Source organism: Sardina pilchardus, chromosome 5, assembly GCF_963854185.1.
Source record: "Sardina pilchardus chromosome 5, fSarPil1.1, whole genome shotgun sequence".
NCBI classification, from domain to species: domain Eukaryota; kingdom Metazoa; phylum Chordata; class Actinopteri; order Clupeiformes; family Clupeidae; genus Sardina; species Sardina pilchardus.
In genome coordinates, this window is record NC_084998.1 from 11,303,900 (window position 1) to 11,318,247 (window position 14,348).

The 14,348-nt window shown below is 38.7% G+C and overlaps 2 protein-coding genes across 2 annotated transcripts; one reads left to right on the forward strand and one right to left on the reverse strand.

The window, feature by feature from the left end:
* The first annotated feature begins 4,617 nt into the window (after positions 1-4,617).
* On the forward strand, positions 4,618-10,862 carry acat1 (acetyl-CoA acetyltransferase 1). The gene is made up of 12 exons (XM_062536439.1): positions 4,618-4,782; positions 6,015-6,068; positions 6,660-6,777; positions 7,159-7,254; positions 7,348-7,448; positions 7,746-7,889; positions 8,009-8,159; positions 8,251-8,346; positions 8,890-9,003; positions 9,160-9,224; positions 9,732-9,889; positions 10,161-10,862. Exons 1-12 carry the CDS (start codon positions 4,732-4,734, stop codon positions 10,279-10,281), a joined length of 1,269 nt encoding a protein of 422 aa, XP_062392423.1. The 5' UTR covers positions 4,618-4,731; the 3' UTR covers positions 10,282-10,862.
* Positions 10,863-13,212: 2,350 nt separating this feature from the next.
* Positions 13,213-14,096, reverse strand: zgc:171929 (uncharacterized protein LOC100124596 homolog). The gene is made up of 2 exons (XM_062535852.1): positions 13,940-14,096; positions 13,213-13,532 (listed from the first exon to the last, which is right to left on the reverse strand). The coding sequence occupies exons 1-2, from the start codon at positions 14,052-14,054 to the stop codon at positions 13,213-13,215; spliced, it is 435 nt and encodes a 144-aa protein (XP_062391836.1). The 5' UTR covers positions 14,055-14,096.
* Positions 14,097-14,348: the final 252 nt, after the last annotated feature.

Sequence of the window (14,348 nt, forward strand, 5' to 3'; positions counted from 1 at the left end):
ACAGCTTGATGTGGACGGTGAGGGAGTGAATGAATGAGCCAATTACACTGGAGGATGATTAGGGTGCAGATGGAATGAGCCAATGTTGGAGTTTAGACAGGACACCGGGGAAGACCCTACTCTTTGCGATAAGTGCCATGGGATTTTTGTGTGTCAGGACCTCAGTTTAACGTCTCATAATGATTCCTTGTGGAGGGTGTCAATGGACAACTGTTATATCAGCAGTCTTTCCCATGACTGATTGCGTGTACTCCCATATTGCAAAACCAGATTTACAGATAGCGAACCGCTGGTGGCATGCCACTTCTGGTCCACCATCTCTTAAATTTATTAAGACCCATTAAGAAAATACAAGAAATGTTATTAAAATGATGGATAAAATAGCTGAATAAAATCAAACGATTTTGAGACCATTGTGGCAAAATATTGGGTTATTTGTCGACAGCCCACCAGAGAATCAATGAGCAAAACGCCAGCAGACCACTAGATCTGCCCCCAGTGGACAGAGGTCTGCCAGCCTCTTGCTGTCTGGGCTGAACCAGACTAAAGAGATCCCTAGATCCCATCAACATGTTGTGTAAAGAACAGATTGTGGTCAATCTTTCACTTCCTGGCCCAGTCTGAGGCTAATTGCTTAATTGGGATCCTGAGACTATTCCATGAATGTTTTGGTTTCACTGACAGGGCACTCATTACCTGTGTTTATTTTCATCACATTAGCGGTAATGTGTAACGTGAGACTCAAGCAAGCCAGTCCACTCAGAGATCACATCAAGTTATTTAAAGTGACAGGCACTCTATTACACCTACACACTACCGACACAATGTAAACGCATTAAAGATAAGGGAAAGAGTTGGAAAATTGATATAAAATATTCAGTTTTGAGCAATTAGTAGTGTGCAGATTATAAAATGCTAGGCCTATACATTATTAACAAAATATATGAGCTTAATCTTGATTTTGCAAGAACAGTCTGTTTAGGGTTTTTTGTTTTTTGTAAGTGTTTTAGCAGTTGTGATGATGTGTGACAATGTGTGATGAACAGTGTATATGGAATAGGAATATATGACATGAGATTGTCTTTTCAGGAAGTGGGGGCAGTGGGTCAAGCAGAGTCTAGGGGCGCACAGTGCTTTTGTAATTAAAAGCCCCAGTCAAACTGATGTTGCCCCACACACATACAAACTGCGTCCAGTTTAAAGTTACAGGGTGTGAGTTTGTCAGACACATGAAGTGGGCAGAGTCAAGAGAAGTAAGTTAATATAAGAGATAGATATATTAGAATACACTGGTTGCAAGTGATTGGTTTATTCAATTTCACTTCAGAAGTCTCGCCCATTTCAGAGTCTTGACGTATAGCTTCACACTATTGCCGCCAATCTCAGACCCTCAAACTGTGGAAAGTTTGTACACAATTTTTCTGGCTGTGTGACATATATAATATAAACATTTTTTACATTACACAAGAAAACTATCTGGTACTGTATATAACCATTAGCTTAACATTTCTTATGTTACTCTTCTTCCTTTTTGATAAACAAAAACTCAAAAGTAAAATTGGGGATGTGTCTGTTAACAGGCCAAGATGGCTAATGATTTGCAGCACCCTATATCGCGTGATGACCGTCTCCCATGAATACAACTTGCAATGGGACACATTCCAACTCTGTCATGTGGTTGGGAACAACTTACCTATTTGTGAGCTGTAATCACATTTTCTGCTCAGTATCTGAACTGGTATGCACTTATTGAATTTCCTCCTCCCTCTAGTAGCCTACAACTTGGAAATACATCTCATCCACAGTCAGATTGTTGAGCCATCCTAGGAGTATCTACATTTTCAGAGGCAATGATGAAGTCTGTGTTTGTGGTGATCTTTTTAATGCTGGTAATGTTCTCAGTTCAAGGTGAGTTTCATTCCCTATAAAATGTGGTACATTTGCTTTCAGGGTATATTTTTGCATATTGAATGAATTTGTTTAATCTCAGTTTGCTTTTTGTAAGTACAATTTATCATGTTAATGAAATAAACTGTATGTTTGATAAAATTAAACACACACCTTGTGAGATGCTCACGGCGGTAAATCAATATTTAAATGAAAGAAGTTTCGCACACTTGGAACTTTCAAATTGTGTTTCTTTATTCAACCAATGTTTTGGCTTACGCATCGGCATCAGGGTCATCAAATGATGCCGACACGTTGGTTGACTAAAGAAACACAATTTGATGTTACGAGTGTGCCACAACCCTTCTGTTTAATTTAAATGGAAGAGACTGGACATGGAGTCAACATCAGTGATATTTTACTTTGTGATATTAGGTGAAGGGAAGCCATTTCCATGGACCTGTGCAAGTCTTAACGGAGTTTGTCGTCAAGGAGTGTGCCTTCCACATGAACTCTACTTTGGACCTTTGGGATGTGGCAAAGGATTTCTGTGAGTTTAAACATAAAATTACAAATCTATTATAATTAGGTTGTCAATGATGCTAATAACTAATCCTCTCTTCACAGATGCTGTGTTTCACACTTCTTATGAAATCTCGACACACAATAATTATTCTGAGAGCTTGCGCTTGAAGTGGACCCTGTCATGAATTCTATCATCTGCTTGTTTATTGGCCCTTAACAGTCTGCCTTCATGCATATTTAATTGCAGATCTTTTGAAAATAAAGTTCTCAGTTTGATATTGAACTGAAGATTGATGTTACAGTGCAGGACAGGAAATACTTTGTAACATCTGTGAAGTTATACAATTTTCTTTGTGTTGTCTTCTAATTAAAAGACCCAAGTCTGTCATGTAAAAACACAATAAAAGGTTATGGATGCTAATCATCATGTTACAGATGTATTTTTAAATTAATGATTTAATGAATGTTCAATTGATCTGTTGAGATTGTTTCTCTTTGCAGTAAACAATGGTGCATACAGATGTTTATTTACTTGCGGTTCTACAGTATATAATTCACTGGGACCCATTCTTAAGAAGTGTTGAGGAACATGTTTTTGCTTCCTGTTCATCTCCTCTCTCTCCTGGAGCTCTAAAACCATAGCTCCAGCAGTGCGGCAGCTCTGGAAATTCTGGACTGGATTCCGAGAAAATGTAACCAATCAGTGTAATCAAATTGTATGGCGTTGGAGTCCTGAAAATATCGTCCCAAAGTGATATTACAGTAACCTATAGCAACCAGCAATGCATAAACAACAACAATGGTAAGGAAGAAGGTGAAGAAAACATGGTCTCTCTTTCTCTTTCACTCAATTAATTTTGTTGGTGGCGTGGATATTGCTATTTTGCCTCACTGTGACATGGTAAACTGCAGTCTTTTGAATGAGTGAGTTAAGAATTATAATGATGGTAACTTTATCTCGTTCATCAATGTGTCAGAACATTGGAAATTGCGTACAAAATCACATCCCATCACATCCCATCACACAGACAATAAGGTACCTGTTATAGATAGCATGTCAGCAAGCAGATTGTCAAGAATAATATCTTAAAAGAGCTTAAAAGGATAGACATTACCCAGAACATACAACCAGATCATTACCAACTTCTTTACCCAAACGCAAATACTGTTCATCTATGCAGAAATTGTATCAAGCAGTGGTACAGTATGTAGTATACTTCAGGAATGCACACATGCTGTGTGAATGCCATCATGTTTAACGGTTTTAAGGACAAAATGATAGGCCCAAAGAGCAAAATAATTCAAGTTATGTGTTCTATTACACTTAAAAGGTTTCCCAGTATTACCTCAAGATAGTTAATTTAACATCCTTGAACAATCCTTGTAGTTGCCACGTGGGCGTTGCCGTGCAGCATGACGTGCTGGCAGAGGGCCGAAAACCCCCTTAGCTGTTCTAAAATTAGTTCTAAAAGCAGCTATTTAACTTTTGTATCAAGTAATCGTAGCACAGTAGGCCCTACTCACTACAAAACATGATGTACCTACAGTAGGCCTACTCAAATTTACCTTAGATTACCCCTGAAAACATACCAAAACCACTTAATTTATAAAGCAGTCCTTAATTTGTAAAAACAGGGATTTAATTTGACCTTAAATGCATGAAATTTTAAGGTGTGATCCCTTAATCTACATTTAAGGTGTCAAATCAGGGGTTCCCTTCATTTGTTGTGATTAGGGGGGAAATTGAGGTCAATTTAAGTAGCCATAGGCTATATTAATTCTATTTTAAGGTGTCAATTAAGGGATTCCTTGATAAGTGAAATTAAGGGTAAATCGAAAACGTAAGGAGAAAATTGTTACACATTTCTGCTTAAAAACAACTTAATTAGAAGGATTTTAAGGTTTTGTTTCATAGTGAATAGAATGAAATGCAAGGTGGACTATATTTGTTCTGCAATTTGTTCCATTTATTTGATGCCAAAAAGAATGCATGACTTCTAATCAGATAGGCTACGCATGTAAAATCTGCAGTTATGTACTAAAGACTTTTGCTACGATCATCTTTACCGTAAAAGGTCTCAAACTGCATAAATCGGTCTTAAGCCACAACAATTCCACAAACCGACAGTAAGAGGCAGCCATGCGCCACAGAAGCCTCTATCATGCCTGAAAAATAAAGAAGAAGAACGTCCTCGGTTGCGTCATTCTCAAAGTAACCCCTCGCCCTCGCTTGTGTTGATAGTTTGGTTGTTGGTATTGGGCAGGTGAAGGTGAAAGCCAAGTGTGTTAAAAGTCGAAAGTGAACTTTGCATCACGATTATGTCATCTTTTGGACTTTTCACTGCGCATACACAGCTGTGCAGACGGCTGGTAAGTTTTGGCACTGAGCATTAACTAGCTTTTTATGTTATTCTGTAGCAGAAGTTAGCTCAAGCAGATGTGGCTATGTAGGTTAACCTGCGATTAGCTTGCTAGCTTCCACAAAAAAAATGCAGTGTTGAGTGGGTGTGCACATGGACGTGGGTATGCCAGCCCAACTCAATAACTCAATTTTACAGTAGCAGCAAATTATTTACTAACACAGGCCTAAAACAAAACAAATGACTGCGTGTACGTGCACACATCTTCACTGATCGGTGGCATTTCGCCTGCTAAAACAATACCTTCTTTGTTTACTTCATTTTCTCTTTGGCTAAAATGTTGTGATATAAAAATGATAGTCCATGCCAGACTAACTAGTGCATCTGCTTAAATGTAATGGATTTCCCCCTTGGCCCATGCTACACACCGATTTGAATGAAAATCCAAGGCCACTAGTTTTTGCATAAGCATACAGACAGACAAACCGCATCAAAAGCAAAGGCTGGTGCTTGGCATAGAATAAACAACAACAGAAAGAAAGACAGCATCATTAAGGGACCCAAAGCGAAGTGATCGCATCATACTACGAACAAGTTGGACATCCACAAGTTGGCTACTCACGTTCGGTTCCGACCTAAGGTCATTTCCAGAACCCAATCCCAATCTCACTCTTCTTCCAATTATGTTCTGCCATCTCAGCTGTCCGCTTTGAAAGCTAAAATGCCCCACACTACTCCCAAAAAGTCAGCGATATTCGGCTCTCGGGTGAAATGTCAGAATGAACCTAAAATGCACGGTAACCTTTACAGGTGAACCGATGTGACCTTCTCTAAACTTTTGAATGTGCATGTGCATGTCCAAGTCAGTGTTTCAGTAATTTCACCCGAAAGTCAGATATCCATAACTTCTGTTAGTAGTGTAATTCATTGTTTGTTTCAACACAATAGATGATAATCAAGTTGAGTGTTTTTCCCACTAATCAGGTCGCCTCTGCCCAAATAGGGCCAAATAATTCAGCAGGTTAAGACAGAATTATGTATTTGGTCACATGCTCATCCCCAGCTATCATAAATCCCTTTACATTTCTAATTTGGCAAAGCTTAGAATTTAAACGTTAGGCCTACCTCACAGTGATGAGTGATGATATAATGTTCAAGTGGAAGTCTAGCAAATGAATGTGTAGCATGTTGCTGTCCTTGAATACAAGTTAAAATGTTGGGCTATGATGGCTTCCTTTGCAGGTAACTGTGCACCAATGTCTACCAAGAACCTACTCATCAAAATCAGCTCTGAATGTGAGTGCTATCGATAAGTATGTTGGCCTAGCAGGGTATGACCAGTGGTAACTGGTTTATAATAATAATGCTAACCAGTAGGGGAGATGAGGGACTCCTGTAACATGCTTTTCTTTTTTGTTCGGTTGTTATTGCTCAGAACTGGCAAAAGTTTCACGATACATGAACGCAAAATTCACTGTCTCAATATTTTTTTCATTAATTCAAGCAGACATTTTTTACGTTTATTTTGTAAATGTAATTTGAATGCAAGTGTCACAGTTTTAATATGTTGGGGGTAGTTCTAAAAAGGGGTGAGTACAAGAAGTATCAGTACAATTTCAAGTTCCCCCTCCTCCCTTATATTAATCTTAGGGAGGTCCATATCTTTACCAATTGTTGTGTGTGTGCATGGGTGAAACTATTTGACATACAGACATACATTTTGGGCCTGTGAATATCATCATTATCATAATTATCAATAAACTCTGAAGTTTCAGCAGACAAAGTCTGACATTTCGTTGCTTGTTTCATTGTTCAGTTTTTTAAAACACTTCTGTTGAGGTCGATTTTATATATCACTAATGTAACGTTCATTTTTCCTGACAATAGGAAGTTGTCATCGTCAGTGCTGTGCGGACTCCAATGGGGTCTTTCAGAGGAAGCCTTTCGTCTGTTCCAGCTACTAAATTGGGTTCAATAGCAATCAAAGGGGCTGTTGAGCAAGCAGGTAAGCAAGAGAGTTTGTTTGCTTTGGACTCCAACCAGTATAGGGAACAGAACAGTGCCTTGAAAGTCTTTATTTAGTGTATGTTCATGATAGTCTTTATTTACAGTAGTGTATGTTCGTTTGCCCAAATCTAATGTTACATACATTTGAAACTATTTTGTAACATTATTCTATTTACATGTTGTAACTAGTATGACAATATGTGCCTTCCTCATTGAATTATACTAAGCTATGCTAACGATGCTGTCCCAAAATGTTGCCGTTCCTTTAAGTCTCATTTAACGTTTCTTCCATAGTTACCTGAGACGAGCTTAATGTCTACCAAATTATTTTCAGTACATTGCTCATAGGCACAAATGCCATGGTTTTCATTGCTAACAGGTATCCCTGTGGAAGCGGTCAAAGAGGTATACATGGGAAATGTACTCCAAGCAGGTGAAGGGCAAGCACCAACAAGACAAGCTCTCCTTGGTGCAGGTACAGTAATCCTTATCATGTGCAGTAATACTGAAATGGATAGGAGACAACAGTAAAAAACACTGATTCTTTCTTTTTATTTGTTTTTTGCAGGTTTGCCCATTTCCACACCAGCTACAACAATTAATAAAGTCTGTGCCTCTGGCATGAAGTCCATTATGATGGCAGCACAGAGTTTGATGTGTGGACACCAGGTAAGCTGCACACATGGTGCTGTTTTTATCTTTAAAACGGGTAGAATTATATTCTAAAGCTGCTGTGAACTTTCTATGAAATATGTTAAATTAATATACATATGCACACTCTACATTATGTGTTATTTAGACTACATAGGCCTAGCGTTAAAACAGAACTGAGCACACCCCAGGGCAATACCACTTCTATATTAAATTATTAAAATGGGCATCTTGGGTTTTCTTTTTTCTTTCTTTTTTTCTTTTTTTTTTATTAACTCCCATCCTAAATCCCTTCTCTGATGCGCTCATGCACAGGATGTTATGGTGGCAGGGGGTATGGAAAGCATGTCCTGCGTACCATATGTAATGACCAGACAGACGCCTGCCTATGGTGGAGTACATATGGAGGATCTCATAGTGAAAGATGGTCTCACGGACGTCTACAACAAGTTCCACATGGTACAGTATATACACAGTAAAGTTTTTCAGCCAAATATGTATGTGTTTAGTAACAATGTATTGACTATTGTTTAGTCGAATGTATTGTATTTTGTGATTGTATCTTCATTCAATTAAAGGGAAATTGCGCAGAAAACACAGCCAAAAACTGCAGCATTTCAAGGGAAGAGCAGGATGCCTTTGCCATCAAGTCTTACAGCCAAAGCAAAGCCGCATGGGAGTCAGGGGTTTTTGCTAAGGAGATTGTTCCTGTTAGCATTCCTCAAAGAGGTTACTACCTATCTCTACCTAAAATTGCTAATATTTCCTTACCTCAGGGTGTACTTTAGGTTATAAAATTCATGTAACATTTCTGTCATAGGCAAGCCTGACGTTGTTGTAAAGGAAGATGAAGAATGGCGAAGAGTCGACTTCAGCAAAGTTCCAAAGCTGAAAGCGGTATTTCAGAAAGAAAATGGTACTTATCACATTAGTATTGGAGAATGTTGAAACATTGTTAAATTGACACAAAATGTACATTTAATTAGCCTGTTAATGCGCTATGTATTTGACTCTTAATGCATCAGCTCTATTATGAGGTAAACTGCCACATCCTAATTCAATTTTCACCCTTTCACATTTGCTTTTACATTTTCTCTCTGTTTTGTCACATCTAATCAGCACACTTTTCATTTCAACAGACCTTTGTTTAAATACAATTGGGTCCTAATATCTCTGAGGTTGCTACTGTGTGCATAGTATGTTACTCAAAATGTGCCTGATTTTGAGTTTTGGTTGATGGTACAGCAGGCTTTGTTTGTTGCAAGCCAGTTGTACTTCATTGTAATTAATCAATAATATGTGCTCAAACTAGAAAATGCCAGTCTGACCAGATTGTAGTAAATATGTTTTGCTTTAGAATCACAGTGAAACCAATACATTTTGTGAAATTATAAAAAAAATCAGATTATTGTACTTAGAGGAAGACCATGGATATCAGTGGGGATGTGTTGTCTTATAGGTACGGTGACAGCCGCAAATGCCAGCACTTTGAATGATGGTGCTGCTGCTTTGGTTTTGATGACGGCAGATGCTGCGAAAAAACTGAATGTCAATCCACTCGCCAGGATTGTTGGTATGGAATTTCGTCAGTTAATTTCCATTATTTCATCAACACAATGCAATTAGAACAAAAGGAAGTTACTTTCTTGTTTAGGCCTATGCCTAATGTCTCATGTTGTTATTAAGTCATGATTTTGTGACATGTAAATATTTCTCCCTCATCTTTTAGGTTTTGCTGATGCTGCAACTAATCCGATTGATTTCCCAATCGCTCCAGCTTTTGCGGTCCCTAAAGTAAGCAGTATTTTCTTTTCATTCAGTAAGCATTGTTTCAGCCCGTTTCAACATTACATTTTTATTTAATGTCTCAGAAAGTGAAAATTGCAGAAACAATTGATTCAAGAGCTACATGTCAAAATTTTAAGAAAAAAAATTCTACGTTAAGTGGTTCAAAGCGAATTATGCCCTGAAATACAGTAGGCATTATCTAATAATAACTAGAAATGCAGTTCCAAGGAATTACCAGTACAGGAAAATGCAAAATATATGATGTGAAATATCATAAAGCGTTAAAAACGTTAATGTAGATATGGTTATAATGGTGTTGCCTAGGTAAATATGGTTGTTGCTATGCTAAATAAAGCTGTTGCTATGATGTTTTTTAGTCTTTGATTCAGTTTTCAATTTCTGTTGTTGACCAGGGCTGACCTGTAGAACCAAGTAGAATGACACATTTTACATGTCCATGTTTGAATATTAGTTAAGGAATGCACACATGAATGCTGTTTGTGCTCTTTTCAGGTTCTTGAAATGAGTGGTCTGAAGAAAGATGATATTGCAATGTGGGAGATAAATGAAGCCTTCAGTGTTGTGGTTTTGGCCAACATGAAAATGCTTGATATTGACCCAAGTAAAGTTAATGTCAATGGAGGAGCTGTGTCTCTTGGTCATCCAATTGGGTAAGAAACGTTTGAAAGTTAAATAAATCAACACAACCAGATCCATTCTATAGATAATTTTGCACATGTTTGTTCTGAAAACATTAACGGTATTTGGCCTTCAATGGTAAAATGACGAGGTCTTCAGATGGACTGAGAATGTTTCAATTGGGTGCCTGAGCACTGCCAAAATCAAAAGTCAGTACGGTTTGAACGTACCCTGTATACCTTTTGGAGTTGTATCAGTTCTGCTTCTACTGTCACTAACTTGTAATTGTTTGTCTCTTTTTAGCATGTCTGGAGCTAGAATCGTCGGCCACATGGTGCACAATCTCAAGTCTGGGCAGTACGGACTCGCAGGGATCTGTAATGGAGGTGGTGGTGCATCTGCTATCATTATTCAGAAGTGTTAGCATGTGTGTGGTCTTATGGTCCAAGACTTCATGGGCAATAAAGCCTTCTGGTAAGATTGTACTGTAGCCTTGGTGCTTGCTGTGTACCAGTTACCTAACAGCATCACAAACATAACTTAACAGTGAAAGCCTTACGACTGTTTTTTGAAACAGATCACTTTTGACATATCACTCCCATTTTCTGACTTTTTACTCCATGTTGTATATTTAAATGAACTGCCATAGGAATATTGTCAGGAGTGTACAGTCAGTTATATGTATTGTATTTACTACCTTTGGTAGTTAAATTATTAGAAGATTATGATACTAATCGTTGAACTGTAACACATTTGGAAATTGGTTAAAGGAATTGGTGAAGACGTACTGTAGGAATTGGAGGCTACAATTGAGTTCAACTATAGAGGGAAAGGTTTGTGATACAAATTGTACACTCCTGAGGGGATATTGTGAATGTAGAGCAAAGCTGATCCCCTCTAGTTTGGGCTTTATTTGTTGACAGGTTTGCACTGTACTGGATATAAGCTCAAAAACACTCACATTTTCTTTTGTTTCAAAATAAATCTGAGGTGTTTGTTAACGTGGTATGACTCTGAATATCATTTAAAATGTTATTTCAGTTTGTAGAATTGAATTGGTTGCTGACAAATGGCTGTGTAAAGTCTGCCAGAGATGGACTTGGTGATTTAAATTCTCAACTTTTTCTGGTCTTGGGGCGACTTACAAGGTAGAATGACTTTAATAACGTCACATACTCTAGGGGGGAGCAAGTCGGCCAAGACATAGACACAGAAAAAGCAATATAACCATTCCAGTGATGAAACTGTTACGTTAAGGTAAATTAAGCGAAAAACACCCAGCATACTTTAAATCTTGACCCTCTTACATGCGCACCCTACCACCCCTGATTTAGCTATGTAACACTCAGAGGTCCGGGACCTCTCAGACACTTTGTGCAGTCTGCTACACTTTGATGTTTTTAAGTTTAACTAAAAGCTATTTAGCTAAAAACATCTATGCAAATAGGGCTATATATTCTAGAGGACATCAGCAGTAATGATATGAGAGTAAACTGAATTTAATGAAATTAGATTTTATTACGTTTTAGTGTAAACACAACTAGACAAAAACTTGTTTTCAAAGGTTTGCTATTTGATTGCTTGTTGGAATCTTACAATCTGATTGGCTGTTGGAATCCAGCAATCTGATTGGCTCCCAGAATCCTGTAATCTGATTGGCTATGTCAGTCGCTGTTCCAGTCCTCAGTCCATGATCTAAAGCTCATAGAAAACTTGTTGGATGAACTAATGCGAAGAGTACCCAAGAGAGGACCCAGGCCTGTCTCCTAATTGCCGAATTATTGTCCCACATTAGATGCAGGGTTGCGATTAGTTGGGTCACGTGTGGCTTTGTGGAAAGTAATTATTGAGGTACTTTTTCTCCTTAGAATATATTTGAACACTTGTATGGTTTTAAGATTGAATAGGCATGGAGGGAGGCCTCAATTGGTTAAGTCTAGCCTTGCATTGCCTGATGGAAATCATGAAAAGATAAGAGTGCTGTCTGTGAGATCCCTGCTGAAAAAAAACAGCAAGAAACCAGCTTAGGCTGGTAGCTGGTTTTAGCTGGTTTTAGCTGGTTTTAGCTGGTCTTTGCTGGTCTTTGCCCAATACACAGTTATTATTGCTGGTCTTTGCTGGTGTAGCCGGTTAGGCCACCAGCTAGACATGCTGGCGTGACCATCTGAGGAAGCTGGTCGTGCTGGTGTGACCAGCCTGTCGTTTGGGATACAACTGGTTTAAGATGGTCATGCTGGTGACCAGCCTGTCAAGCTTGACAAAGATGGTCAAGCTGGTTTTCTAGAATAACCAACATAAGCTGGCGTGGCCAGTAAAAACCAGCAATGTAGACCAGCAACACCAACTAAAATGACCAGCTTAAGGTGGTACGACAATCAAAACCAGCTGAATTACCATCATAAGCTGGGTAAACCAGCTGAAGGTGTGTTTTCGCGAGAGTTTTGCTGGTCTAGCTGGTTAACCATCAAAGGGTGGTCAAATAAGCTGGTTAACAAGCTGGTCAACCAGCAAACCACCTTTAGCTGGTCAGGCTGTTTTTTTCAGCAGGGATGTGCTTAGCTGAGTGCACCACTCTTGGCAGGGTTTATCATCCAGTGTCTGTTCGCCACACACTGAGGTGGTCTGTGTACTCTCTGTGATTCCAGTATAAAATATCTTTTCCTAAAAGGGATGGTTCGGAGTAATTTCACCAAAGGCTCCTTTGCACCATGACCTCGAGCCAAACACAAGCTTTTTCCCTTGGTTGAACATTGGCCGTAGCGCTATCGGCCAATTGGATGCAGTGCTAATGGAAGCATTGGTTTATCTCGTAAATTACCCCACATAAATTGCCCGGAATGGTACAAAACTTTTGTCTGTGCTCATAAAACAAGGCATTGGAAAGTTTGTTTGTACACTAGGAGTTTATTTTTGGACAAACAGTTCCTTGGTTTTGTTGACATTCAGGGCTGCATGTCTAGAAAGTGTTGTTGGCTAACTTCCATCACGATAATGGTCTGTACACTATCGTTCAAGGACTGGCCAAGGATATGTTTACTATGGTTGTAAGTAGACCTTAAGTAGACCTTATTAACACAGATTTCACTGCACTTTCAACGTCTGGACTCAAACCTTTGTTCACTAACAAATTGCCACTTTTAATGGCAGGTCAGCTGAACCCTCTTTATTTTAATATAGTTATATAATGCCTCATGAATTAAATACATTTTGCTAATAAAATGAAACTCATAAAGTTAAAGTCAACAGAAATGTAACAACAGCAGAAGACATTTTATTTTGAATTTGTTTTGTTGAACACACATTTCATTAATATAATCAGTATACAAAACCAAGTTAAGAGGAAGTCATTCTATATTTAGATGTAGAAACTAGCCGGTTGGTACAGTAAGAATGGGTTGATATTATGATCAGCTACTGTGGCTGTTCTCTCAGGAATGTGTTTGCGAAAGTATCTCCTCAAGGCTGCACTGCCAGGATGATGCTCACGAACATGTATGAAATACTCATCCGGTCTTCCAGAAGTGAAGCCACAGTCCTCACACACAAATATCTTGGAGCGGCGCTGGCGATAGGCGTACTGCTGCCGCACACCGTGAATCTTCCTCAGATGGGATTCCAGAGAACAGCGTTGGGTGAAGGCTTTCTCACAGAGTTCACACCTATATGGCCGAATGCCTTGCAACAAGGCACACAAGACAGTCATCAAACTGTGATTCTAATGTATGTACTCAGGACATCTTACATTGACATGAGGAGACTTGAGAGGAACACTGCTGAAGTTTAAACCTTAAAAGCTTTAAAGTTTAAAGCTTGAGAAATGTCAGTATAATGTACAGGTTAGAACTCTTTGAAACACAGATAACTACACAAATCTAGCCTTTTTTACTTTATATGGTCATGTTGAACAAGAATAAATCAGATTTAAAAGGTGGGTACAACTTTTAAAAAGTCTTATGGTGTTCCAAATTACAGTGATAAAAGGCTCTTAGCCATTTCTCTCTATGTTCAAATAATGGCACTATTTTTGTGGTGTTCAGAATGTTGCCACATTTGTCATCTGTCGTCTTGTGTTGTGTGATCACCTGTATGGGTACGCATGTGCCTCTTGAGGTCAAACGTGTCATTGAAACCCTTTCCACAGTATCTGCAGGGATGCCTCTTCACAAGACTGTGGCATTTTAGGTGACGAGTAAGCATCCGCTGAAGAGGGAAAACCTTGTTGCAAACTGGGCATAAGAAGTCACTCATGCTGGAGGGGGTATGGGCCTATGAATAACATTGGGAAAGTGGGAAGTTATAAGTCTTATTGTCATAACATTGGAATCCATATTCATTTCTGGTAATCCACAGCAATACATGATAAATCAAATACCTTAATAGGTGGTGTTGCAGGTGCAGCGTTATTATAAAGAGGACTTTGAATATGATACTGAACAGGCAGAGAATATGTCCTCTGTAGATCCTCTAGTGTGGTCTTATTGGTTGGTTGTG

What these genes read in the sequence shown, in the direction of transcription:
- acat1 (XM_062536439.1), top strand. Translation starts at nt 4,732, where the DNA reads ATGTCATCTTTTGGACTTTTCACTGCGCATACACAGCTGTGCAGACGG. An exon ending in CACAGCTGTGCAGACGGCTG is followed by an intron (nt 4,783 to 6,014) that starts GTAAGTTTTGGC and finishes CTTCCTTTGCAG; the next exon opens with GTAACTGTGCACCAATGTCT. An exon ending in TCTACAACAAGTTCCACATG is followed by an intron (nt 7,890 to 8,008) that starts GTACAGTATATA and finishes ATTCAATTAAAG; the next exon opens with GGAAATTGCGCAGAAAACAC.
- zgc:171929 (XM_062535852.1), bottom strand. Translation starts at nt 14,054, where the DNA reads ATGCTTACTCGTCACCTAAAATGCCACAGTCTTGTGAAGAGGCATCCC. An exon ending in GCACATGCGTACCCATACAG is followed by an intron (nt 13,533 to 13,939) that starts GTGATCACACAA and finishes CCTTGTTGCAAG; the next exon opens with GCATTCGGCCATATAGGTGT.